Here is a 27,503-nt window from a genome sequence, read left to right on the forward strand (position 1 = left end):
TTTCATAAGGGATACTATTCAATACAAGTCTTTAAACCCTCAAAACTACGTTAAGAAGTGGCAGTGTGTGCTTAATTGTGATTTCTAAGGAAAGCCTGAACTCTATTCTTTACTTTAACACGGCGTACCTTTCATTTCTAAGTTAAAGTGTATAAACTATTGAAGAAGAGAAAACACATTCCCCAAGTCAAAATTCTCCACAAATTAATAGTGAAGCCAGGCTCCGGCCCAAAGACCAATACACGACCAGTACTCACACAGACTCGCAGTCCCTACATTCAACAGAGCCAAAGCTGGTGGAACCAGCTTTGAAGTACTAGCCCCCAAAGCATGGAACTCCCGTCCGCTGAACGAAAGGAAGAATACCTCAAAACCTTTAGAAAAACTCTAAAAACAAAGCTGTTTAAATAAACCATACCATTACTGCACCTCACCTATCATTGTTCCTCTGTAACCACAGAACAACTGTTTATTCTGTCTTTCTAATATCTGTCTCCTATGTAACAAATGTCACAACATGCTTCAAGTGAATATTCTGTAACAGCGCCACAATGCCTCCGGGCCGCTGGGCACTTTATAAATCCAAATAAATAAAATAAATAAATGAGCCAACCTTTCTCAAAGCTCAAAAGTAATCTAATTCTAAGTACTATGAAGTTAACAGTTCCTTGGCCTAAAAGCTAACAGAGTGGCCCCAAGGCTTCTGGGTAGTTACTTGGGCTGTTAACTGGCAGAAAGGTGGAAGTATAGTTGGGGAAGGGAAACTGGCTGCTTGTAAAGACTATTTTGAAGTTGACACAACCTGTAGTGCCAGAGACTCAGGAAGACAGAGAGAAGTGGGTCTTAAAGGCAACTCCAGTTTGTTAATGTGGCTGACAGACAATAGGGGCAAAGATGCTACCCCTTTTTGAAGAGAGTTATTCAGAGGAAGAGTGCCTCGTCTACTTGAAGTCGTTGAATAACTTTAAAGTATATCTTGTTGAGGCCTGTGTAAAAGTACAAACCACTGAAGATGTGGTAGTAGTCCAAAGTACTGAAGCTGTAGTGGTATATCTAAGTGTCAGTAGATGCAACATTGTAGTAGCCGAAATGAAGTGGAGTACTGTGAGACAGAAGTGACTGTGAACCAAGTAGAAGTAAAGCTGTTGAAGTGGAAGCAGCAGCACTAAGTAGTCACCCTGACTAATATACCATTGTGAAGTCTAAAACTCTAACCAAGAGAATAATAACTGTTAACCAAGAACTGTTTATTTATGGAAGTTGTGGATATTGTATTTCTTTTTGAACTGTGGTAAGTCTTCTTGAAGAGGTGAAAAAGCATTAGTCTGGCATTACGATTGGTGCTATTTGGTGGAAGTGGAAAGTGGATTTTTCACCAAGGAGAAGAGATTTGCTATCAGTGGAACTGTGGTTATTTTTATTTTATTTTATTTATTTTGTTTATTTGTATTGCGCCAAACTGCCCGCAGGCATCGGGGCGCATACATGGAGACAAAGACAGACGAAGAGTCACACAGTGTGAACAAGACAATTACATAAAACCGGGAGAGTTAAGCAGTTTCAAGGCCGGGGTTCTTACAGTAAGGTTTACTTGAAAAGGACAGCTTTAAGCTTTTTACGAAAGAAGGAGCGATTAGACTCTAACCTATGGAAGGTCGGCAGTTTGTTCCAACTAACTGCTGCGTGGTTGGGGTAAGCTTTACCCATACAGAGTTCTTTTTATGCTTCATGACTGTTATTAGACCCTTGGCTTCTGATCTTAGTGCCCTAGAAGGGTTGTGGAAAGTGAATTTAGACTTCGGATAGGCTGGTGCTTTGCCATACAGACACTTGTGTGTCAGGCATAAGTACTTAAATTGTATGCAGTCCTCCATTTTCAGCCAGTGGCGGTCCTATCTGGCTTCACTGATGTGTTCATTTCTTGCTTTTTGATTAATCGTTCTGATCGTATTATTTTGGACCAGTTGGAATTTGTGCATGCTTTGTTACTTGCACCTACGAGGAGTGCGTTTCCGTAGTCCAGATGCAATAAGATGGTAGCATTTGCTATTGTAGTGCAGTTTTTCTCACTAAGTAGGGGTCTAATTGCTTTGAGCAGTCTGATGTAGTAGTTACAATTTTTACTAACGTACATGGCTTGAGCATCCGCATTAAGGGAAGCTTCCAGGGTCATGCCAAGTGTTTTAACCTTGCCCGCCACTTCAATACGGGATTCTTTGATTTGAAAAGCCTGTTAGTCAGAACAGAGTTTGGCTCGTGCCTATGTGGATCCAAAGACCATCAACTCAGTCTTATTGCCGTTTAGGCACATCCAGTTGTTATCCACCCACTCTTCTATATTCTTATAAAGTACGCTTAATGTAGTACTATCCTTGGTGTAGTCCCCACTCAGTTCCAGAACCAGCTGAGTGTCATCAGCATACTTGGTAAATAACACCTGGAGATGTTCTAGTAGCTTTCACAAGAAACAGATGTACAGGTTGAAGAGCAGTGGTGACAGACTGGCTCCCTGCGGTACACCACAGAAGATGTTAAATTCCAATGTACTCGAGAGACTCTGTTCTCACGGAGGAGGACAGCCAACTTATTGCTTGCTTGGAACAGTTCGCAAATTTATCAAGTGCTTGTTGTAATAGCTGGTGGTCTAACAGATGGAATGCGGCACTGAGATCTAGAAGGACTAGCAGGCCAGCTTTTCCCTTGTCCATAATTCCCAGCATTTTGGTCTGCAAGTCCAACATTGCTGTCTCAGTGCTATGCACGGCTCTAAACCCGGATTGTTGTGGGTGTAGAATCTCGTGCCTTTCAACGTATTCCTGAAGCTGTGCTGTTGCTATCTTTTCCATGACTAAGTGTAAAGTTACAATTCGTGATGGGTCTTAAGTTGTTAGGATCACGTTGGTCTAGATTAGGTTTTTTTACTAGAGGTGTAATGGTGACTGTTTTTCGGTAGTATTTGGTCACAAAAGGACATGTTTACAATTTTAGTAAGTAATGGAGTAAAAATGTCCCAATGTTCGAGAATGATCGGGGGGGGGGGGGAGTTTATTTTCGGCACAGGAGGATGGTTTCATAGACGCCAGAGTTTTCAACATGACTTCAATAGAGATTTGCTGAAATTGGAATTTCTCCTTTCCCTCTGTGATCGCCATTGCCACAGGATGACTAGGTTGAGGTTTGTTAGCTTGAGCAGATGCTATGCGTTCTCTAGCTTTAATGATTTTGTTGGCGAAGGCTACCTGAGTGTTTTCACATTCTAATTTAGATGGGGTAAAGGCAGGCGCCAAAGCCTGGGGCTTATCTATAGATTTGAGAATATCAAAGAGTTTGCTAGCTGAATCAGAGGAAGCTTCAATTTGACTATTGAAGTAGTTGTTCTTGGCCTCATTGATGATGTTCTTATAGGATTTTTCTAGGATTTTCCAGCTGGTCTTATTGCCATCAGTTGGGTTCTTTAGCCAATGTGCTTCGCTACGTTTCTTTTCCTACTTTAGGATAGTTAGTTCAGAAGTGAACCATTTTTGATGGTTAGGATTGGGACTGACTGTTTTTTCCCAGTTAGGAGCTTTCTGATTTATTAATATGAGCATCTGCTGATCATATTTTTTGATAATGGTGTCACAGGAATCATTTTCATTAATGTCGGCAAGGATGCCGTTTACACAGAGTTGTAGGTCCGATCTCTCAATATTTTTGAAGTTTATAGTAAAGACTTTCTTTGCTTCATTTATGGGTTTCTTAGCTGGTAGGGGTAAGTGTAGGTTGAATAATACTTTATAATGTTCTGTCCATATGCAAGGGGTAGTCATATAGTTGTTTGTCTCTATGTTGTTAGTGATGACCCAGTCCAGTGATGACCGTTTTCCATGGTAGAATCATGGTTCATTACATTAAACTGTATTTTTTGCAGGGTTTTTTCAAGGAGGATTGTTAGTGCGTTTCCCCTTAGTTTTGGTTAGGCGGGGAAATCATCAGCAGAGTAGGGCGGGTGAGGCATTTTGATTATATTTTCTTTGATTTATCAACATATGCCATTTTATCATTAAACAGTTGTCTGCTTCGCATTACTGACCCCTCACAGTATGCCATACATTTTGAATGACATAGGGCACTTTTTTTGATATCTTTACCAACAATCGTATTGTGCAATGCATGAATACATTAATTCAGTCTGAATGTTTAACTTCATCAATCCAATATGGACTACAAAAGTGTAGTTTGCAGAAATCACATATTTGTCCACATCAATTCAAGTCAGACACTCATGTTCGGCCCTTTTCAAGGCATCAAAACAGCTTTATTTCACAACCCACCATCTCTCATCTAGAAAGCTGTGTCTTTCTATAGAAGACCATTTAAATTTAATCAATACACTTTATTAATAATTCTTATCTATTAAAGTTCATATGCAACAGCTGTTTTTGCAAATTCCCCTTCTTGTTCTGTCAACAGAAAAGAAAGCCATGGAATAGACATACAGTTTGTCTGACCGGAGGTTACATGATTTAATAGTATTCGTGACAGTTCTGCCTTTTCCTTGAACCATATTTTAAACCAGAGCTTCACATGTTCACACAGCAGATCATCCTCAAAATGACACTCCCAGCTCACCATGGACAGCAAACTTTGGAGCAGAGGATGGCAAGCCTTTAGGAAAGATTTCTCTTTTGGCAACTTTCCCTCCATAGTTTCTATGGAACCCCAATCTTTTTGCTTTGCTTTTTAACCCGTTGTGTCTTTGAGGGGAAGTAAAGCCTTGAACTTCACTTCCCCTGCTTTTGCCCATTTGTTTGGGGGAAATTGATCAGTCCTTCAGACCATCAGTACTGGGAAACAGTTTCTCTTATCTTTTACAGTTTTGTAACTTTAACATTGCACATGCATCTTGCAATGCAGTGCAATGGGGATACTTTAGTATAACTCTACCCTTTTACACTTGGGATTATTGGTCATTTGTATCTGTGCCTACAGACATGCTGATGGAAGCAATTATATTGTTTTACCATTATTGTGTTATTTTCCAGTGTGTACATTCGAGTTTACCATGAATGGCTACTAAACGTGGCTAGTGCCTGAAAATTGCACGCCACAAGGTTCTTTGGCCATATTTTAGTTTGGCCTACTAGCCTTGCAGGTCAGGAAATCCCACATCCGATATAAGGTAATGCACTTGCCCAAGAAGGCTGCTGCTTTCGCAGGCTAGTGCGGCCTTTGAGTAAGGTTGGCCCAGGAAGTGGATGAGATGGTCCCATTCCACATCTTTGGCGCCAGAGAGTGTGGGTTTTAGGCACAAGTTAAACCAATAGTTGCCCTTGATTGGACAACTACTGCTGTTTGAATGGTGCAGATCCGGACCATTGGTGGGCTTTGACTTGCTGCCAGGCTGGAGTTTGGATAAGAAAAGGACTCCTGCAGCTATATTTTTAAATCTGCATTGGAGCCAAGAATCCCTTGTCCCGGGAGGATAGCTCAGCGGCAACATGCTCGCCTTGGAAACAAGACACGAAGCAACACAGGTTCGATCCACGGGTCCGCGCTTTGAAGCATCTGGGTATCAAGCGCGTTATAAATATGCAACTAAGAGACATATTCCTGTAACAGCGCCTCGATGCCCCCGGGCAGTGTGAGCGCTTTAAAAATGCAAATAAATAGAAGAACAACCGACTGAAGATCCGAAGAAGACTCCTGAAGAGGCCTGGCATCCCTTCCTGCATCTAGCCCGGCGAAGCCCTATTGGACTACCTGATCTGCAAAGACCCAGAGCTGTACTTCAACCCTTGGACTGGTGGGACCAATTTGTCTCGATGTGTTTGAGGATCCAGCCATCCTGAGCCTTCACAAGTGTCCCTGGAACACCAGAGGAAGTCGCTGTTCCACATTTTCACCCAGAGCTTTGGTAGTCACAGCTTGTGGTACAAGTCTTCTACCTACAAATGTCACCATCCGAGCCTCAAGGGATCCGGTTCTGGAAGAACCTCTACAACTGTGACTAGCAGGATGTCTGCTGCCGTCTGTGTACTGTGGCCGTCGCTGGAACTCACCTTCCCCCCATCATGTGAAGTGTCCTGAAGAGGGCCGCATCAGTGAATCTTGCATTTCTCCATCACCATGGGTTGCACTGTGCTCCTAGAACAGACTGAAGAATCGTTGCACCTGCAGTGCCTGTGCAACTCTCACCGGCTGTAACAAACAGCGGAAAATCCATCATCCAGTGACCCCCAGTCGACCCATCAAGTCACCTGGGAAAATCGGAGTCAGGGGAGTAAGAAAATACAAAGCATTTGTTTCCCCTGTGCTCCATAGAACGACATTGAGAACAAGTCTCTTTTTACACTCCCATTTCCCTTCCACTGTCTTTTTGTCGTCGAACCTGGGTAGTACCATCTGAAAGATAAGAACAGAAATTACTCACCTGGTAACTTTTTAACTTTGTTGCATCTCTTCTTTTGAACAATCACCAACAAAAGAAATGTACCCGCTAGAGGTACATTCTAGGGAGAAGCACTTGTGACTAGGTTCCCATCTTTAGTGCATCATCTTACATACCTCCTCTGCCGATTGAAGTCATTGAATGCATTCTAAGATACAATAATAAAATAAAATACACCCTAGACTGGGTCGCAGACCATAACTGCTTCACCCCTATCACCTCCAATACAGCCATGCCATGTACCGATCACAACTGCATTGAATTCACCCTACCCATCACCCAAAGCCACAAAATTCTCACCACTGCCCCCGCAGCTCAAGTGAGAAGCTGCAAGAAGCTCAATGTGGATAACCTTCAACCATACTTGAATTTCCCTGAGCTAACCCCCCCTCCCCCGCTCCCCTTCTCCAATGATCCCAATACGCTTGCAGACATTTACAAGGATACTCTCACCAAAGCCATTAATGCAACAGCTCCACTTCAATGCAAAAAAGAAAAGAAATCTTACACTCCAATTCCTGGTTCACTGAGGAACTACAGTCCCTGCGCTCCAGCAAAAGAGAGGCACTACAAAACTGGCAAATTAATCCAAGTGATACTGCCAAAAACAGTTTTAACCTAATCTCTCTCCAATACAAAGTAGCCATCACTAAAGTCAAAGCCAATGCTTTTAATACACGCATTTCCAATGCCAAATCGCACTCTATGGAAATCTTCACTACCTTCAACGAGCTCATCTCGCCACCCAATACACCACACGAAATCGTCCAAGATGAAGCGTGGTGCATTAGTATTCAATCTGCCATGCTAAATAAAATCGATCTCCTCCAAAATAAAATCCAGGATCACTGCAAAGCCCTACCTCATCTTGCGCCTAAGACAACCAATTCAACACCCACCACAACTAACTCCACCAAACCCGTCTTCACTTTCAGTGACATCACTGAATCAGACGTAATGAACCCCCTCAAAAACCTCAAACCCTCTATGTGTAAAGGTGATATATGTCCCCCTAAACACATCAAGGACTGCGCTGACTGCTTTGCACTGCTCCCGACTGCCTTCATTAATGCCTGCTTCAGAACAGGCATTATCCCTGACAGCCTCAAAGAGACTAGGGTCTTCCCTACTAAAGTAAGCTTTTCCCATAACTCGAACACTCCCCCCCTCCCCCTACTGCAACCCTTCCCACCTATCCCCTAGACCTGTATCTGCATTTGTACGCTGGCAATCACATGCATGATAATACTGTGGTTTTGGTACTTGATCCTATACTCTCACTACCGATGTATCTCACATGAACTGCATGACAAGCAATGCTTACCTGACTTGTACCTGTAACAGCGCCTCAATGCCTCCGGGTTGTTTGTGTGCTTTATAAATGAAATAAATATACTGCTCATTAAGTGGGCTGAAAGGAACAAACCTTGAGGTTTGTTCCCATAAGAAGCCTTGCACAACACTTTACTACACTGCTTGCAACAAGGCGAGAGTATAATCATGGGGATCTACTGGCATGCTGCATGAGTCGACTTGAACCATACAACCCTCCTACAGTGTAGGCATTTAGAGGTGTCCCCCCTTAACGGTTCCATGTCCACCCTTGCGCCATATGCTTCACCTTTAGTAGACAGTCTGCATCGTATCTCTTCTTCAATACACCTTCTCCGTGGCCTCCTCCATTGTGAAGACTTCTCTAGAATCTGTTCCAGATATTACAGGAACTCAAGTGCCTGGTCCCACTGACCAGAAGAAGCTAAAGAAGCACAATCACTACATCCCTGAGAATTTGATTAGGAATCCTGAGGAATCTGATGCCTTCCAACTTCAAGGCAGCAAAATGTTTCACAGTTCTACCAGGGTTGCACAAAGAGCTCAGACAGTGGCTGTCCTCTGGCCAACTTGGATCCAGATCTGCACCTTCTCACATGGGACTGAGAAATCTAACTGCAAGAACTGAGTCACATCAAGCTATGAAGTCGTTTAGAAGACACTGCATTTATTTATTTTAAAATGGTATAAAGCGCCACACGCCCCTAGGCCTCAGCGCACAAATAAACAAAACAAATTAACAGAGAAATCAGTAGGGAGAACAGTTGATGATCTGAGAGTAACAGGAATACCATTCCACTCCAGGAGGGGCTTGGATTTCAAAACATGCCCCCTGAATTTCTTCAGTTTAAACCGGGGTTGGTATTGGACATTTGTGTTGTTGGAGCAAAGTACTCTAGATGGGTGTTGGAGGGAAATCCTATCCCTAAGGTATTTAGGGGCTGCAGAATTCAAACATTTAAAGGTCAAAGCAAGAATCTTGTGTCCAATTCTTTGTTTTACAGGCAACCAATGGAGTTCCCTCTGAAAGTTGGATACGTGGTCCGTTCTGGCCAATCCTTAAGGCACCATTTTGAGAGGATTGCAGACGGGTCAGGTTAGCCTGAGCAGTACCAGCAAGCAGGCCATTACAGTAATCCAGTCGAGAATTGACAAGAACAGAAGGGCAGGAGGGATCTGTTTTTTAATGTAAGGAAAGGTCTAATCTCATGGAGGAACCTAGTAACATAGGCACAGTAAGAGTGGATGTTAGAAACATGGGGTTTCATGGACATTCCAGAGCCAAAATCAACGCACAGCGTTTTGACCTTATGACTCACCAGAATCCCCATAAAGGTTAACTGAGAACAGTTCAGGTCGATGCACTTCAGCCGAGGCAATGAATAGCAGCTCGGTTTTATTTTTATTCAATGCAAGGGCACTATGATCCATCTATGATTGGATTTTGCTATAGATGGTGGTCAATGGTCCTAGCATCCTCATAGCAGCCGGTCAGCTCAATGAGCACCTGGGTGTCATCTGCGTAGTTGACACACAGGGCATCCAGTATATCCCTAATGGTTTAATATAGATATTAAAGAGGGAAGGAGACAGGCAGGAGCCCTGTGGCACTCTGCATGAATGACTAACGGGAAGGGCTTCAGCCTTACCCATAGCAACCCGGATGACCTTGGACCTAAGAGGGAGGCGATCCATGAGGCCGCTTTCTTTGAGCAGTTAGCGATGCTGAACATTCTCTCCCGGAGGAGGCAGTGATCTATAAGATCAAACGCTGCAGAGAGGTCGAGCAGCATCAAAAGCACTGGGTGTCCCTTTTTTTAACAATGTTCGAGATATTGGACTTAATGTCCAGCAGCACTGTTTTTGTGCCATGTTGCGCTCTAAAGCCACACTGTCGCAAAGCCAGGATCTCATTCGCCTCTATAAAACTTTGCAATTGCAAGTAGGCCACTCTATCGATGATCTTTAACAAAAATGGAACATTAGTTATGGCCCGATGGTTCTGTGCCACAGCTGGATCTAATGTGGACTTCTTCAACAATGGGGTAATGCAAGCCTTTTTTAGAACCGCATGAACAGTACCCTCCTTGAAGGAGGTGTTGACCAGTTTGGCGATCCATCGGGTGAGAATGTCAAGAGAACCCTTGAGGAGGGTTGTAGGACATGGGTCACCGGTACATGTGGTAAGCAGAAGATTTAAAATAATGTCCAGCACTTCTTTCTCAGTACACTGTTGAAAATCAAATTTGGGTATGACACTAGGTGCAGTGTTTTGAGGAGGGTTGTTAGTGGATCTGGCATTGCGGATGAGTGTGATCCAGTGTCCACCGCAGGTCAGCATACAGACCAAACCGATACCCAGCAAGTACTACACCCTCCTGATTTCCCCCCCCCCCCCCCCCCATCTGTAAATAGAACACCAACATTTACGAGATGAACACTTCAATCAAGCGATTTGTGACCATTTACCTTCAAGGATGTAGAATGTAAATAAGCTATCCTTCTGTGTGGGCATTGATATTGATATTTTATTTTATTTCTATCGGGCTCATACCCAAGTGTTTCAGAGTGCGACAAGGCAAGGGAGGGGAGGGGAGGGGAACAGGGGAGAACAAAACAGAGATCTTACTAGGCCCAGTGACATTGAGAACACGCAAGTGCATGGGGGAGGGCAAAAGTGCATGGAAGGGGAAGAAGTGGAGAGTGCGGAGCAAAGGAGAAACAGAAAAATAATAAATAAATAATAAAGGCAACAAACAGTGGTAGTGCAGCCAGCAATTGGCAAGTGCTGGTTTTAAGGCAGCAGACAGGGTAAGGCTGATAAGTGCACAAAGAAAAAAGGGACTGTATGGGTACAGATAAAGACCCCAATGCAAGGGGTGGTAGAGGCAGCAGTGCAGGAGGGTGGCAGGGTGAGCAGGTACCTGGGCCCAAAGGACAGAGGGTGCCCAGGTGCACAGCGCCAAGAGAGAACAGATCAGCAGGGGAGAGGGGGAGCGAAGGCAGAAGCAAAGAGGAAGGTTTTGAGGTGCTTCCGGATTTTTAATGTAATCTTTGAATCCACTGGGAGCCAATGGAGAGATTTCAGAGATGGAGACATACGATCCCAGGGCTTGAGGCCAAGGACAAGTCTTGCAGTCCTGTTCTGGATTAGTTGCAGAGGGCGGAGAGTAGAGGCAGGTAGATTTAGAAAGAGGCCGTTACAATAATCCAACCTAGAGGGAACCAGAGCTTGTGAGACCATGAGCTTCTTGGGAAGGAGAGGAAAGGCAGAATACCTCTGAGGAAGTGCAGTAGGAAGTTTGACTTCAGAGACATCAGAGATGTGGGCGGAGAAGGAAAGTGTGGAGTCAAAGATGACCCCAAGGTTCTTAGCCTCGCAGGTGGGGATAGGAGGAGGGCCAAGAGAGGCTGGTCTCAGAGTGAGGGGAAAGGATGGGGTGTGCCGATGAGGAGGATCTCCGTCTTGCTGGCATTCAGACAAAGATCATTGGCGGCACACCAATCTTGAGTGGCAGTTAGGCAATCAGAGATGAGAGAGGCCGAGGGCAGCCTGAAAATGAGTTGCGTGTCGCCAGCGTAGCACTGGAAATTTGAGCAGAAAATTGCAGTGGGCAAGAGTTGCCAGGTATTGGTTGAAAAACCAGCGATGAACCGGTTTTGATGAGGCTTTCATAGATCAGGCTTGTCTAGCTGCCTCATCAGGAGAGAAAAGAGGAAAGGACGAGAAGAAGGGATGGGGTGGCTGAAGGAGGGTCAGCAAGCACAGACAGAGGGTAGAGGAGGGGGAGAGGTGGAGAGGGTGGACAGGATGTCCTGTTTTTTTTTTTTTTTTTTAGATAAAGTGAGAGGCAAGGGCATTGCAAAGAGCCTGGGAGGCAACAGGAGGGGTAGAGACTGCAGCAGGGTTGGCCAGCTCCTTGCAGATTTTAAAAAGTTTGGCCAAGTTGTTAGATGCCGCAGAGACAAAAGCTTGAATGTGGACTCTCTTCTTGGTGAGGACAGAGAGTCGGTATTGCCTTTGGAGCAGGCGACAGACCAGTCTGTCAGAGGATGAACAAGAAGCACTCCATTTCCTCTCAGCCACCCTACACTTACGTTTAAATCTGGCTAGGTCAGAGTCATACCAGGAATTTCACTTGGCTTTGGACTTCAAACGGATCCTCATGACAGGCGCAAGAGCATCAAGAGGATCAGAAATTGAAGAGTAGAGCAGAGACAGGGCTGTGTCAGGATGTGAGACAGCCAGAGGTGGAGGGGGCGAGAAGGTGGCGGCAAAAGCCTCAACTGAGACACGCTTCATGGGCTGGATGTCCGAGAAGGTAGGTGGCAGTGTTGGGGTAGGCTTGGCTATGTGGGGGTGGGTGGGGAGGGTGAGAAAGAGATGAGGAGAGCAGAGAGGTCAGAGGGATGGAGAGGGGGAGGTCAGAGGAGATCAAGACATCAAGTATGTGCCCTGCAGAGTGAGTCGGGCCAGAGGAGATGATGGACAGGGAGAAGGAGTCACAGAGGTCACAGAAGAGTACAGAGGAGGAACAAGGAGAGTCTAAATGGATTTTGAGGCCACCGAGGAGGAGGAGTTGAGTGGTAGAGGCCAGGAGGGAGGAGGAGAGGTCTGCCCACTCAGAGAAATTAGGTGGTTTGACCAGGAGGCCGATAGATGGTAGCCACAGTAAGAGTGGCCAGATCAAGAAGGTTGCCAGCCTTAAAGACCTTCCGGGGAGGGGTACAGATCAGAGGTACGCCCTGCTGAGGAGAAAGAGCCCTAGGAGGGGCAGAGGAGGAGGAGGGAGAGGGCAAGGTAGCCAAGGGGTGAGAGGAGGGGACAACAGGAGAGGAGAGGAAATTGAGGAGGCGAGGGAAGCGCCTATCAAAGAGGGCCTTAGACCATGACGGTGCCATTAAGGTAGACATTAATGATGACTTTAGAGTCGAAGGAAGCCATGAGAACTTCCCAACGAGTTCCACCATTAATGGGGGAGGAGATAGGACAGAGCACAGAGATCATATGAAGAGTCCATAGATCTGGCGAAGGAACGACAAAGAGGATGTCGGTGAGGGTCTGTCTGGAGGAAGTATTGGAGTAGGGGATGGTGATAGGCAGACGAGGGTTAGAGGCCAAGATATCCTTTTTTAACTTCTTCCTACCAGACTTAGTAAGAAGGGAAGGATAGTTAATGGAAAAGCAGTTGGAAAGGATATGAGAAACAGAAAGCGCCATGGGGTTGGAAGCAAGGAGAGGATGGAGAAACTGAGGGTGGGGGGGTAAGGCAGGTAGGTGTGGGGCAAAATAGAGTGATGGGGTCACTGGGCTGGCAAGTTACAGAGAAGCAACAGTATACAATCAAAATACTGAGAATTTAGCAAAAACAGCAAGATTTGACTTTCCAGCAAAAATAAAAAACAGCAAGATTTGACTTTCCAATCAGGGATTCAGATGTTAGCAAATGGTTTTAAGAAGCACTGCACATCAGGATGACAACATGGGAGTAATAAGCAGAAAGAACAGTGATAGTCAAAGGTGGTAGGGTTGAGTCCAGAAGGAGGGAACTAACCCATAGTTCTGGAGGGGACAATGTCAAGGCAGTCCTGATTTCTTAGAGGAGTGAGGTGGGAGCATCATTGTGGTTAAGGAGCAGGGAGGACTCCAATTAGCATTCTGGAAGAGGACAGGGAGCAGACAGGGGTCTTAGAAGAAAACACTCAACAACCAATGGGAGTGCTGCGCAGGGAGAGGTAGTTTAGCCAGTCTGCCTACACAACAAAGAAAACCATGGCGACCTTCTTGGACGGTCCAAAAATCAGTCAAATAAGATGGCAATAGTGGGAAACTCGTGCCTTCCAAATAGCAAGGCAGCTTCATGTATTAAAAAGCTCAAAAAACAGCAGCACCTTCAAAATGCCCAATAAAAAGTGTTTCTCCAACTATGTTAAGCAATTTGTGTTTTTCAATTTTATTTTTCAATTTTTCAGGTTCAGTAATGTATTAAAAGTTCAATTTATTCAAAGTGATAACGGTTACCCTTCTTCTTGTATGACTTGTTCCCCTTCACAGACCAAGGTCTTATTTTCTAGAACCCCAACCTATCAATAGAAGTGTCAAGGGAAGCTTGGAAGCCCTATCGCGACTACATCAGGAACCTCTTCAGATTGCCATACATGCAGTCTGGGATAAACCTTTGAAAATGTTCATTGACTCTTGGACAAATTATTGGCATGTCCAGTCCACTTGCACAAATCAGTGGCATGTCCAGTCCAAACAAACTAAATTAACAATCCGGTTCATTTATGAAACAAGGCATGGTATTTTTCCTTTTTCACTAGGTAAGAGAATGACATCACGTAATATGCTTCAGCCATAAACTAAGACATACATGTGTCGCTGTTTCTTACCTGTTCTGCTTTGCAGAGCTTGTCTATGCCACCATTAAACTTCTTTAGACAATCTTCAGCTAAGTTTAAATGCAGTACTTGCTGTAAAATAAAATGAACATTCATGTTCATATTAATAACAGTAGTTTTCTTGGAATCTATATGGCCTACATAATATCACTTCTTTGCTTAATTTGTTGGTTCAGGGGATACCCAATAATTAAGTGAAAAATAAATACTTCTCACCCACAGATATATTCGCAGTTGCACACTTAAACCTCTGGTTATTTAAATGCCGCGAACATTCAATTCCTTTCCCATTACACAGGAACCAATTTGAACATACATATTGCAATTCCGCCAAGACCGAACATTCTTCTACTTTGGAAATTGGGTAAACACTTGACATCCCAGTAAAAATATAGGCATCACTGATGCTAAATCACTCACAAAAACGTAGAACATGCTTGGGGATCAAACATGACCCTTTCTTAATAATCCTTTCAATTAGCAACAATTATCGGCTAGGTCAGGTTCCAATACTGTCAAATATAGCTTTCAGAATGAAACCCTCCTTCATTTTAATATGCATACATTGATTAGGTCATCAATTCAAACAACCTTAATTTTTCAGAAGTGTCAGCCGTCTCACGGACATATCCTGCTTCGGCGATTGATGGGGAGAATTCTCAGAAATGTGCTAATTCCTTTCTACCTTAGAGACCCTCAGCTCTTTTTGCTGGACTTTAGGACTTTTAATTTCTCACCTGGAGAGAGTGAGACCTTTTTCCCCACTCATGTATTTTTCTGTGATTTGGGCTTTGTGTTTCTTGGGACTTTGGAGTCTGACAAACTCCATAGGCATCATCTTTACATTGTCACACATAGCACCTTCAGTGCAGTGGCACAGGGAAGTCTCTTAGATTTCCCAAAGGTTTAAATACCTTCTCTTGGTGAAACTACTGTTTCCAAGAGCAGTAAAGTGAAATTTACTTTGCTTCCATTTTGCAACTTTCTAGACCCAGCACACACTATTTTACAATAGGGTGCAGGAGTGGTTAATTTGTATCCCCTTTTATCTAGTTTCTCATGTAACATTTTTATGTTACCCTTTCTACAATTAATGGCTGGTGGCAGTTTACTTTTTCCAACCATTGTGTGTTTCTACCGTGGGCTGCAATCACAGCTGCAGTAAAGCACCCATGGGTGCCCATTTTGTCAAAACATCTTTTTTTGCCATTTTTTGCTGGAAAGGTCCTTCTTGAGATTTACTCTGCGCGCCAAACCAGGTTTGGTCCTTTTGTTCATTTTGTCTTTGGCGGGATTGGGTAGGAAGTGAGGTAGGTGCCTGAAACGCCCTGTGCTTAATCTCCTTGGTTACACGAATGCACCCAAATGTGATTGGCCAGCTGCTGTCCTTGGAGGACAGCCTCCCTGCTGTGGGATTGACAGCTAGCCTGTGAATGAATGGGAGAAACCTGCATAAAAGGTGAGGCTTTTTGCTCGGAAGGCAGAGTGGACCACTGGACGAAGGAATCCAAAGAAGAACTTGGAAGAGACACCTAATGCAACTCCTAGACCGTTGGTTTGCCCAGTGAAGCTCTGCTGCAGTGCTGAAGCTTCGAATTCGCCTCAACTAGGGAAGCCCTGCAAAGTACGACTTCTCCCCTTGGGTTGGTGGGACCAATCGACCCCAAGACAAGCTCATCTGGAAATTCTCTCGGAGCAGGCTGTACTTCCACTGCTGCTGCAGGAACCGATTCCCAGGGAGAGGAACACGAGAATCGAGTGAGTGTCTAATTCGGACCCGAGCTCCAGGAAGATCCTTCCGGACTCCCATGAAGCAGGACCGACCAAGCCCGAGCCACCTCAACAGAGTGCTGGACCCCAGATGCAAAGAGAGTCTGTAGTGGTATCCGAGAACCGCAGTGGTGCTATTTGCGAGAGAATCTGAAATTGCGAAGTGCTGGTGATCCGAAGTTGCTCATTGCTGCCGCCGACTTTCCGTTCGTAGTGCAGGAGTCCTCAGACATCCTCCCTCTTGTCCCCACGACTGAGGCCCAGGAACAACAGGATCTGCAGACCTACACAGGAACAGAAGCCAGCTGGAACCAATTTCTTCAAACCAAAAGGTACTGTAAAACTAAGGGGTTGCTTACCTCTTGTTGTGTAGTCTTGCTAGCTCTCAGTTGAAACTTTAGGTTGCTTTTACAGAGTTGCTTGCAGCTTTGCCCCTCACAAGCCTCCCAGCTCGTGGCCCTGCAGTGATTTCATTTTCTACAAAGACTTCTAAAACATTGTGCAAGACATTTTACTACCTGTAAGAAGTGCCTCAGCTCACCTAGACTTTTTGCTTATCTGGCATTGGCTGTCTTGGCTCCCTGAAAGACTCTTCTTACCACTGACTTGGTGCTTTACCTTTCCCCCAGGAAAGGGTTAATTTACTTTGCATTGGGGTTTCAAAAAGTACTTACCTGCTTGAGAATATTTGTAAACCTTTGTTTCTATTCCCTAAAACCTATTCTTTGACAGCAAACTCGGTATTGGTCTAAATGTGCCAGTGATATATCAATGTCCACAGTGCCCTAGTTATTTAAGTTACCCCAGAGTATAGGAAGTATCTGTGTGCCATCCCCAATGAGTATCTACTGATTTACAGAAACTGAGTGTGTATTTTGAAGTATATTGTGATGTTAAATATATGTGCTCCCTTCTAAAGAAGGCTTGTTCACCTGACTGTTAAATTAATAAACCATTGTTTAATCAAGAAACCTTGAGTGTAAGTGTTTATTTGGATACTTGTCACTGTGAATCTCTGTGTAAAAACCCTACACTTCACTTTGACCCCTCTTGAGATAAGCCTGGCTGCTCAGCCACACTACCAACCTGTGTAGTACAGACTTATACCAAAGGTTGGGTTACTCATTGCCAGGAAGACTAGCTTGGTGTAGTCTCCCAAAGGGTACTGCATACAATCTTGCCTAACAGCGATTGTGTATATGTAGGGGTCTCCTTTTCACCCTGCACCCTCATCTAGAATGAGAGCCTCATTCCCCTCTCTAGAAAACTGTCCCTGGGTTCACCCACAATGTTCAGATCCATACAGAGTTCCAACATTCAAGAAACAAAAGCCCTTACATCCAATGAAGACCTGAGCTAGCTACTGCATACCCCTGTTTAAGTGAGTCTAAAACAGAAGCAAAACAGCAAGTCTATCGCAAACAAAGTAAAGCTCATTTAGCCTGTTAGGGCCTTATTCATTTTTGAAGTATTTTGCCTGAGGATCCCCCTCCACCTTTTTCTAGATTCTGTGATTTTTTCCTCAATTTTTCCTCTCAGTCAGGCGTAATCCAAAGCCGGACAGTGTGCATGTTAGAGTTCTGCCTTAAGAGTCTTAGGACTTCTACCGTGTGGAATCCATTTTACCCATTCGTGCATTCATTCATTTTCCCTGCTTTCTGCAACTCCTGGGAAGGAGCTATGCCTCGTTTGCATCAGGAGACCACCCCTGCCTAATTTTCACCAGCTCGAGGAGCGTGCAATGTTAAAGGTTAAGGCCATTACATTGCGGTGTGCACTTCGCTCGTGGCACAAATTTCTTCACTTTTGCAGCAGAATTTCTTAATTTCACAAAAGCAGCTTGGGGATTACTACAATAGCTTTTTCCTGCCTTGCTTCAAGCCCATCACCCAGGTTTTGAGGAGTTTTTCTCCTACTCCATGTTCCTTGCCATTCCAAGATGGCTGCTCTTCAGGAATCACCCTCTGAAACTGGTCCTTTCTGTATGGCCTCACTCCCTCTCCCATTGGTTGCCTTGGCCTTGAAAGGCAAATCACAGCAACCGAGCGGCGGTAGCCGGCCCCATCTACAAAGACCCACGACGAAAGCCCCCCGTCTGCTTTGTGTCCGCTACTTAGCTATTTTCTCGCCCCCCTTTGACTTTATCCCCTGGATGGTGCGACGCCACTACCTTGAAATCTTGACTTCCATAAAACTCCTCCATAACTATGGGTACACTCACTACTCTGGACACGCCTCTACCCCCTTTTGCCCCAGGCTCCTTCGCTGCCCGTCCCCCATGTTTGCACTACATATATATACACATATATATACATACATGGACATATTTCATAACATAATTCCTGTATCTTAGAACTGGGGTCAGTAGAAAGCCTGAACCAGTTCTGACAAGTTTGTATGTCCTGCATATTATGAGCACCGTCTTGTCAGTAACAATGGCGGACACCGTGAAGATGGATCTCGTGAAAAGCAAGCAATGCGCTAGAAGGGAACATTGAATACAAGGCAAGTGCCATCTTGAATGAGGGGAGGCTGTTGCACATTAAAGCTGAGAAGAAGTAACGTTTTAGAGAAGGAATGTGGCCAATCAAAATGGAAAAGTTGCTGAGCATAGGGATACTGAACTCTTAGTTTGAAGCCCCTTTTCCTCCATAGAGGTTTTTCCGCCATACAGGGAGGGGACCAGCGCCATTGCCAGCAAAGCACACGCGTCCCCTTTAAACTTTCACAAAGAGGGGAGAGGGGTGAGCGGATCATGTGCACTCATGCCCTTGAAACCGTCCCTCGCTCTACTTTCCCTCAGTCCCTTTCGCACCAAGAGGGTAAGCTAAATTTTTAGTGGGATGGAGGCATGGTGAATGTAGGAAAGCCGACTTTGAAGGCTGCAGTAGCCACTATGGCAAGTCAAGTTTCCTTACTTCTACATCCTGTGCCTTTCCTCCATACTTCTAGGAGAGTAACCAAGCATCACTCTACCAAGGGAAGGGGAACCCCAACTGCCATAACAATATTTCTGAATACTGCATGTTGGGGAGCATTACTAAAGTCCACCTATGATAGGACTATAGAACACTCATTTTAGTGTACAGGATTGCAACTCTTAGTATAGGCCTGAACTACCCAAAAGGTTTGATAGCTATGGCTGAGCAGCCAGGCTTAGCCCAGGGGGGAGACGAGCTGTAGTAGAGTACACGCACCTTTGAGCACACAGTCAAGAAGACACAAACACTTTGTTATATATGTATTATCTATATTAATAAAAGTCAAAATGCGTAGTTTTGAGGCTTGGCGAAGCATTGTTCCTTATACAATTCCACACCGTTTCACCAACGTGCCCCAAATTATGTTTAGTTACCTGTTAGGACCCTCCAGACATTACTGGCTACATGGCATTTGGAAACCCCACCGCTTTCCCTGGATTTCATCACCTTCACACATTAGACAGGTGTCTGAAATCAGCGAAACATCAATGTTGTGATAGAAGGACCAGTCTGGATAAGAGGAACAAAACTAGAGGTCCCATAACCACGTTTAAAGGCCCTAGAAAGCACAGTTTCCAAGATATTTGCATCGCACTGAACCGCACCACGCCAGGATGAGTATGCAGCAGCACACCAACTCTCAAACTCCCCCCGACCCCCTTCTGCTCAGTGGTATGCCAGCCAGCCACACACGCCCATTCTCAGTGCAGTTTACTCCAGGGTGCGATAAGCAAAATCGGAACAGCAACCTAGAGGATCGTTGATTTTCAACAATTGAGTGCAATTTTTGCTGGTTTATTATACACACTAGGCAATGTTCAGTTCACTTTTCAATTCAAGGAAGAGGAACCTGTATAAATATAGAGTAGGACTTTTGCATTTGTAACTCAATGATAAACCTTAAGTTGGAATGCAGGTAAGGCAGAGAGTTTATTCAGGTTAGCAAAAGTATTCATCAACCAACAATCACAAAATGATAATACTGGTAAGTAGAAAAATGTTGTACATGTAGAATAGATGTAAGCAATTCAAGATAAGAAAAATCACTTGACAAATCACTGTTTCAGGAAAGAATTAATAAATCAAAACCAACACAGAGCAGGTAAGACTTGTATTAAATTCACAGAGGCCTTAGGCTTTAGTAGTTCATCCTCATCTATTTATGAGAATCTCAGTCAGATTGGGGGCAAAATAAGCAAGGCAACAGCTGTAGAAAGCCAAGAGTTCCAGAAGAAAACTTGTAGCAAGTTAGTTTTTTTTTTTTTTTTTTCTTAAACATAGTTTAATATAAACTTTTTGTTCTAACACACAGTTCCTTACACATATCCTTATGCAATCCTTATGCCAGACCCTTGGCCCACATATCTTATCAAACATTTAGGGCATCAATAAAATTGATCACCGCACAGGTTAAGATAATAGAACTTCCACTCAAAATTCGAAAACCACCACTCATCCATGTTCTCATTTAGTGGTGCGAACTTCCTAAGGTGTAGAGATCTTAAAGAAAGGAGTTTAGGGCAGGCAGTTATCAAATGTCTTACTGTCTCCATTTCATTTCGGCAGAATCTACACAAATTATCGCTTGTCTCTGCGTCTTTTCTTATAAATAGTACATCTCTTGTTCTTAGTGCATTCAGCCGCAGTCTGAGAAATCGATCCCGGTGGTGCCTTGATGGAAATTGAGTGAGATATCCTGGGAGTTTATTCAGTTTATTTGCTGTTGGTCCAAGTTTGGGGGCAGTTGTTAACCCTTCTAATTTGTCCATGTTACATGCCCAGGACCATTCTTTTAGTCTCTTTTTTGCTAATTGTGGCCACTTTATTAGCATTTCATTGCTTATATTGGCAGCCAACATGATGTTATTTGCTTTTTCCAACCATTTCGCAAAAACACCCCCTACGTGTTTTGCCTCTGTCACTGCCAGAATTTTGTACGGTGGTTCTTTCTTTGTAATTAGCATCTTACGCATTAGTGCCAGTGCTTTCCAGATAATAGTTGTATATAGGTCGTCAAGTGCTAACTCCTGCCTTATAACCTTTATGGAAACGCATTTTGGTAGTCTTAAAACACGTTTCCAAAACTGGCCTTCTAATTTTGCCCAAATTGAATGGTCCAGGTTCCAGCCAGCCTCTGCTCCATAAGTGATTGACGAAATCACTTTTTGGAGGTAGAATAGCCGGATCGGAGCGAGGGAGAACTTGCCGAAGAGATAATGGAACCGAGCTCCTTGTACTGCCAATGTGGTCATCCGGAACTCAACGTCTTGGACCCAGTTCCGCTCACAAATTGATGGACTGAACATGATTCCCAGATATCTCATTTCAGTAACTTCTTCTAGGGTCATGTTTCCAAGTCTCCACTTAAAGGAACTTGACCTTGTGCCGCTTTTTGATCCAAGCTTCATGATTTTTGTTTTTGATGTGTTTATTTTTAAGTGATTTTGATTCATGTAAGATTGTATCTTTTGCAAAAGACGCTGGAGGCCAATCTGCGTGTTATCAACTAGCACGATATCGTCCGCATATATCATGCAGTTTATGTGAGAACCATTTATCTTTGGGGGAAAACATCGGACATTACACAAAGCAGCCGGAATATCAGCGATAAACAGCTTAAATAAACATGCAGCTATTGGGCACCCTTGCTTCACACCTCTTTGTGTCCTCATTTTGTTCGACAAGAGTCCTGCTTCATTTAGCCTTATTTGTATTGTGGTTGAAGTGTGTAAAGCAATTATTGGCTGCAATAGATCCTGTGGACAATTCCATTTTTTTAGTTTGTCCCATAGCAATTTCCGATCTATGCAATCAAAAGCTTGGTGAAGGTCAATGAAAGCTATAAACAACTTCGTTTTACTCGCCAGAGCTGTCAGTTTTAGGATGTTAAGCAGCATCAGGTTGTTCTCAGTACCAACACCCTTGGTAAACCCAGTTTGTCTGCAGTCCACAATTTTCGCTAAAATGGCCCACTTTGTTATTTTTTTTTGTAGAAAGTTAGCGAACACTTTGCCGATGGTGTCCAACAGGGCGATAGGGCGATAATTTGCTGGATTTGCCCGATCGCCCTTCTTGAATATCGGTACGATAATGGCAGATGTCCAGGTTATAGGGATTTTCTTCGATGTTGCTATCTTTGTAAATAGTTTTGCAATAAAATCCGCCCATTCAGATTTGTTTTGTTTAAGCATCACATTCGATATGCCGTCGGGGCCTGCCGCACGTGAATTATTCAGGGAATTGATTGCAAGGAGTATGTCATCGACAGACTCAATACAGTCCCAATTTCCTGTCGATGCTTCGTCTTTTTTTGCTTCGCATTCAGTCTCACCTGCAAATACTTTTGTAAAATGTTGGTTCCACTCAGCTTCCGATACCACATTGGCCATCTTAGTCGCTTGATTGTTTGAGCAGCTATTTAGTATGTGCCATATTTCTCTACATTTATTGGATTTCATCAGGCCTAGCATTTGTTCACCTCGTTCCTGATCACGCTGATACCTGTATGCTTTAACCCAATTACGGTAAACCTGCCTCTTTTTTTTATCATATCGATATTCTTTATGCCTCCTTGTGATTTCAACTTACGTATCTCACTTTGAAGCGTCTTTTTTTTTTCATTTACCATCATACTCCAGCCATGCAGATGCTGCTTATTGGTGTTTTTCTTCCATAATGGTGCGCCATTTTGCTGAGGCAGAAACAACACATAATCCACTTTATTGTAGGTGGAGATCCTGTCGTTATCCATAACCTTTGATAGCGTAATTATTTGTTGAGAAGATAGTCGCAGCTTGTTTTTTCCATTATTTACTTCGAGAGCTTGTCCGAAGGTCTGCAATTCAGGATTGTTGCTTATATACAAGCCCATCACCAATATTTCGTGGTCGCTTTTTGTTGTCTTGATCACATTCATTTTTCTGATTTTATTCCAGGAGTGTTTAGACACCCAAATGTAATCTAGTACCTTTGCGTGACCCATATTATGCCAAGTAGTATTTGGAGGTATGTCTCCATCAATTTGCCCATTTACCATGACGCAATCGTAGGTCTTCATGATGTTGTCCCAATGCTTACGTCTATCATGGTGTCGGGATTCTATTTCTCCCTTAGTAATCAAGTTGTTACCTTTTATATCGAACCAAGTTAGGTTCATGTCGCCAACAATAATGATCATGATGTTGCTTCTGACTTGCAGATTTTTATCTAGGATTGTGGTTACCGCAGTTATGAAATTCTTCAGAGTTATCATCACTGGGTTCCAATATACATTTAATAGTAAGATATATTGGTGTAGTCCAGGGCTGCTTGGTTTACACTGGAGTAAGGTACTTTGTATGAAGATGTTAGGATTTGCAGTTTTAATTACTGTCCATCCAAGCCCGATTTTAATCATGGTTATAAGGCCCGAAAAGGGGCGTCCATGCTCATTTTTGCCTGCAGAGTTTAACAGGGTGACATAACCATCTTTAACAGGCACGGACCTTAGCCACGTCTCTTGTAGGCAGATTATGAAGTTGTTCTCTAGATCAATTGGAAATTCCTCAAGTAGATGGGAGAATCCCCTCGTATTCCACGAAACCAGGGAGACAACATCTTTGGCCTTCACGTCCCCCAGCTAATGAGTCTGGCCACCGTACATATTTCTCTTTGTCATTGATTTTGCATATGTTCCTGTTCGTAATTGGTTTCTTATGTTATTTTTTCTCTGTTCATTAGGTGCTAATCTGTTTTCCGATTCACACAAAGGGTTGCAAGCTGTGTGCGGGACAGATTTATGCTCACTAATGTCGAATCCGAGTTGCAATAATTCGACTTTGGCTGCCAATATGACTTTTCTTACTGCATGAGATTTTATATGGAGATACACCTGGTCTGCATAGTCCTCCGACATATATTCGATGATTGCAATATCATTGGAGGTTATTGTTCTTAATGCAGGCACTGAGTGTAGTAAGCACAGTACATTTCTCCTGTTCATGTTCACATCACGATCCTCTTTCAAAATATTCACGATTGCGATTCGGATATCGGACTGTTTGCCTGCATCTAGCATTTCGTGATTATGTTTCAAGGACTCCTTTAGTCGCTGAGCCGCTGTTAACTTTGGATTTAGCCCCATCGTTGTTTTACTGCTGTCATGATCAGTCAAGGTAGCCCCTCCAGAAGTTGCCACTTTGGTGGATGGCCCAGCATTACACTTCGATGTAGATGGCACTGGTTTTAAAGAGTGACTAATTTTGCTCAGTGGTGATTTTTGTTTGAGACAGACCTTTTTACTTATGGCCCACGGATTTATCGGCCGTCTTTCCTCGGGCTCATTTGACTCAGTTGAGTCAAGCGTACTGATTGAATTATTCGAGGTATCGATCTTACGGGCTCCATACTCATCATCGTGAGAGTATGTAGATAAATTACATAAGTCAATAGAAGTATTCTCCACCACGTTTATCAGGTCATCTGAATCAAGTCTGTCGTTTTTTTGGGTTATTCATATCACATGTAATTGCCGGCCCTTTCGCAACAGCCCTTTTTGATCCTTTAATGTGCTGTGCCAAATTTTCTTTCGAAGGTCTAAAGAAGGGGGTCACTTTGGCAGGTGTCGTTAGATTACGTATAAATTTCTTTGCGTTGCCAGCCCCTTTTCGAGAGTCGCAATTCTTTAACTTTTCAGTCCTTTTTTTTGGCTGGTCCTTTGTCAGTTGTTTTGCTTTTTCTTTCGTGATGATTTCCTTTGCCATATTTAGGTTTTTTGCCGCGCCACTGAAAATGCCAAAAGATGCTACTGAGATTGTACGAGGCAAAGATGTTAAAGTTTCCTTTTCTTGCTCAATCGTCAATTTTTCTTTCACCGGTTCTGTGGAGGAATTTGGACATTTTTCAGCAATCTCAGCCAGTTGGGCATCAATAAATTCCAATGGCGACGCCAAACCTTTTGACGACTTTTCAACTACCGGTAGATTAAGTTCACAATTCTCATTCGCATTTGTATTGCCTGCGCTGACTATTAAAGTTGGCCTCGACTGCTCATTTATAATATCAGCCACTGGACCAACCAGCCCCTGCGATGGTACATCTAGGTTGATTGTTCTTTGGGCTATCTGGTTCGTCATCAGGGTTATTTGCTTTAGGCACGACGAAAAAGCTGTTATCAGTTCTTTTTTTTCGTTGATCTCATTTGTTGTCATATCATTCACTAATTTTTGCAGGGAAACAGACGAAGATCTTTCACTTTCCAGGTTTAGTTGGAGCAGTGAGATGATTTGGTCTTGCTTTACTAGCCGTTCCATGATATGGTCCAGACGACCCCCATTTGCTTGCACTGAGTCATTTATGCTCTCGTATAATTTGGTAAAAGGAATGAGAGCAACTGATGTCGCAGCCATCACATTATTATGTATTTGTAGGGCCGCTGCCGCAGACAGATTCGATTTAAGGGCTGCCGCGGCCTCTTTCGTCGATTCATTCATCAAGTTATGTTTGCTTGTATCCTTGTTTACACATATATCAGCAACATCACAATCTACCAATTTTTTGGCAAGACAAGCGAGGCCGCCATCTCTTTAGGGGTAGACCAGTGCATAACCGTACTCGGAAGGTGCTTTTGTGGTTTGTTCAGCATGAGGGGCCCGCCTCTGCCCCCGGTCCGTGATGGACCACACATCGGGAGGTAGGGGGCGCAGGAAGAGCTGTCCGGTATTTCATGTTCTCCCGGTCCGGCTGTTGTATGTATATAGGCAGTGCCGGACTTTTCTTGATTTACAGGCAAGGAGTTAGATGTACACGTAACACTAGATACTGGCACTGGTCTGGGGTTACTCGACAGCCGAACCTTAATTTGCTCGAAGTCGTCCTTCAGACGTTGAGTTAAGCGCGCCTCTCTCCCAGCCAGATCGAACAAATGCAGCGCATTATTGGAGCCAGGCTGTGGTGAACTGTTGATTACATCAATACCACGCACTGCTGTCAAAAGTGGTATTGTCGCCCCGCCCGCTGCCATCAAGGGAGTCAGTAGCATATTTATTGAACTCCCTTTGTTAATCTTGACTTCAGAGCTTACATGCATTAGGTTCTCATCTAGAACAACATTTTTTTGTTGTACATGCACGCTCACTTGCCCACCATTGTTTGCGGTTTCTGTTACCCCAATTTGTGAATCCGGCACCGCTTGTACAACTTCATGCCTTGGGCCTAGGGACTTCGATTTAGATGTTTCAAGTCCGCTCTGCGAGGACCGAGTCTCAAACTCCAGCAGTTCGGTATCGGTGACGTCGAAAGAGAAGATTCCGGCAGCACTTGTTAAGTCTATTTTTGGCGGTCGCTCGCCATTTGTAGTACGAATATTCTCGTTCCCAATCTCTCTTGATGCACTGTAGGCGAGGGGAGAGCTGTCCACCTCCAACAAGCTCCTCACTGGCCTTCCCCTACAAGCATGCCTTGCCTCTCTCGTTAGGGGTGGTAGCAAATGCACAGGCACAGGGCTCTGCGCAATCGTTACGGTGGCTTCACATGTAGGCGAATTTGAGTCCAAAGCCTGCGCGCGCCCCACCCCTGTCTGGGAGAGACCGTCCATGCCATGCCCCACTGATGATGGTGATTTAGACGGGGTTGGGTTCAGGGAATTGCTCAAGAATTGCACTGCTAGATCATCCACTACAGAATGACCTGGTAGTGTGACCATTTCAGTTATTACAGCAGGCAATGGGGGGGCATTTGTACAGGGCTCGCTCTGTTTTCCCCAATCATATCCCCTCAATGAAGCCGACGTCGGGAGCGAGCACCCTTGTGTAGGAGGTTCATTAACTATATTATCTTCAGTGGCTGGCCCACCTCCCTGAGGGGTGAGTGTGCCAGCTCCAAACTTTCTGGGTTGCTCGGCAAGAATCTTATTTACCGAAATGTCTCTAGGATGTGTCGTTTGCTTTGCCATAGCTCGGGTCAACGGCCCATTTTCGGCCATCCGAAACGGGGTAAAGAATACTTTCCTTACCTTGACTAGACGATGGCCTGGGTCGGCAGTCAGCTGACGCAAAGTTAAGCAGAGTTGGCGATGAACGCTGGGCAGCAAGCAGCCTCCGTTCAGCCGCGGACTGCCGCAGACTGAACTCTGCCCGAGCTCCGCGCGCGCTCCGCGCTCGAGGCAGGTTTTTAAAGTCGGTGGGGCTTGATTTATTAAAGGTGTACAACACCGTCAGCCACACACTCGGAAGAAGCAAACAGTTGAGAGAGACACGTCGCTGCAGCTCCTCACTCCACACTCCACCAGGGTCTGCCGCAGACTGAACTCTGCCCGAGCTCCGCGCGCGCTCCGCGCTCGAGGCAGGTTTTTAAAGTCGGTGGGGCTTGATTTATTAAAGGTGTACAACACCGTCAGCCACACACTTGGAAGAAGCAAACAGTTGAGAGAGACACGTCGCTGCAGCTCCTCACTCCACACTCCACCAGGGTCTGCCGCAGACTGAACTCTGCCCGAACTCCGCCAAGTTAGTACACTTTCTTTGTTGGGAAAAAGGTTACAGAAGGGGTGAAAAAGACCTAAAAAGTGTCCCCTCAACACTCCACATAAGAGGGGGGTTGGGGGGATGTGC

At 44.3% G+C, this 27,503-nt stretch overlaps 1 protein-coding gene across 1 annotated transcript in view; it reads right to left on the bottom strand.

The window, feature by feature from the left end:
* STXBP3 (syntaxin binding protein 3) overlaps positions 1 to 27,503 on the bottom strand; it is a 639,289-nt gene that overhangs the window by 275,740 nt on the left and 336,046 nt on the right. Inside the window, exon 13 of the mRNA XM_069641861.1 lies at positions 14,156 to 14,236. Within this exon, the coding sequence (XP_069497962.1) occupies positions 14,156 to 14,236 (81 nt within the window). The remainder of the gene's footprint in view (positions 1 to 14,155; positions 14,237 to 27,503) is intronic.

The sequence above is a fragment of the Ambystoma mexicanum genome, chromosome 1q (genome assembly GCF_040938575.1).
Source record: "Ambystoma mexicanum isolate Mex_15411 chromosome 1q, UKY_AmexF1_1, whole genome shotgun sequence".
NCBI lineage: Eukaryota > Metazoa > Chordata > Amphibia > Caudata > Ambystomatidae > Ambystoma > Ambystoma mexicanum.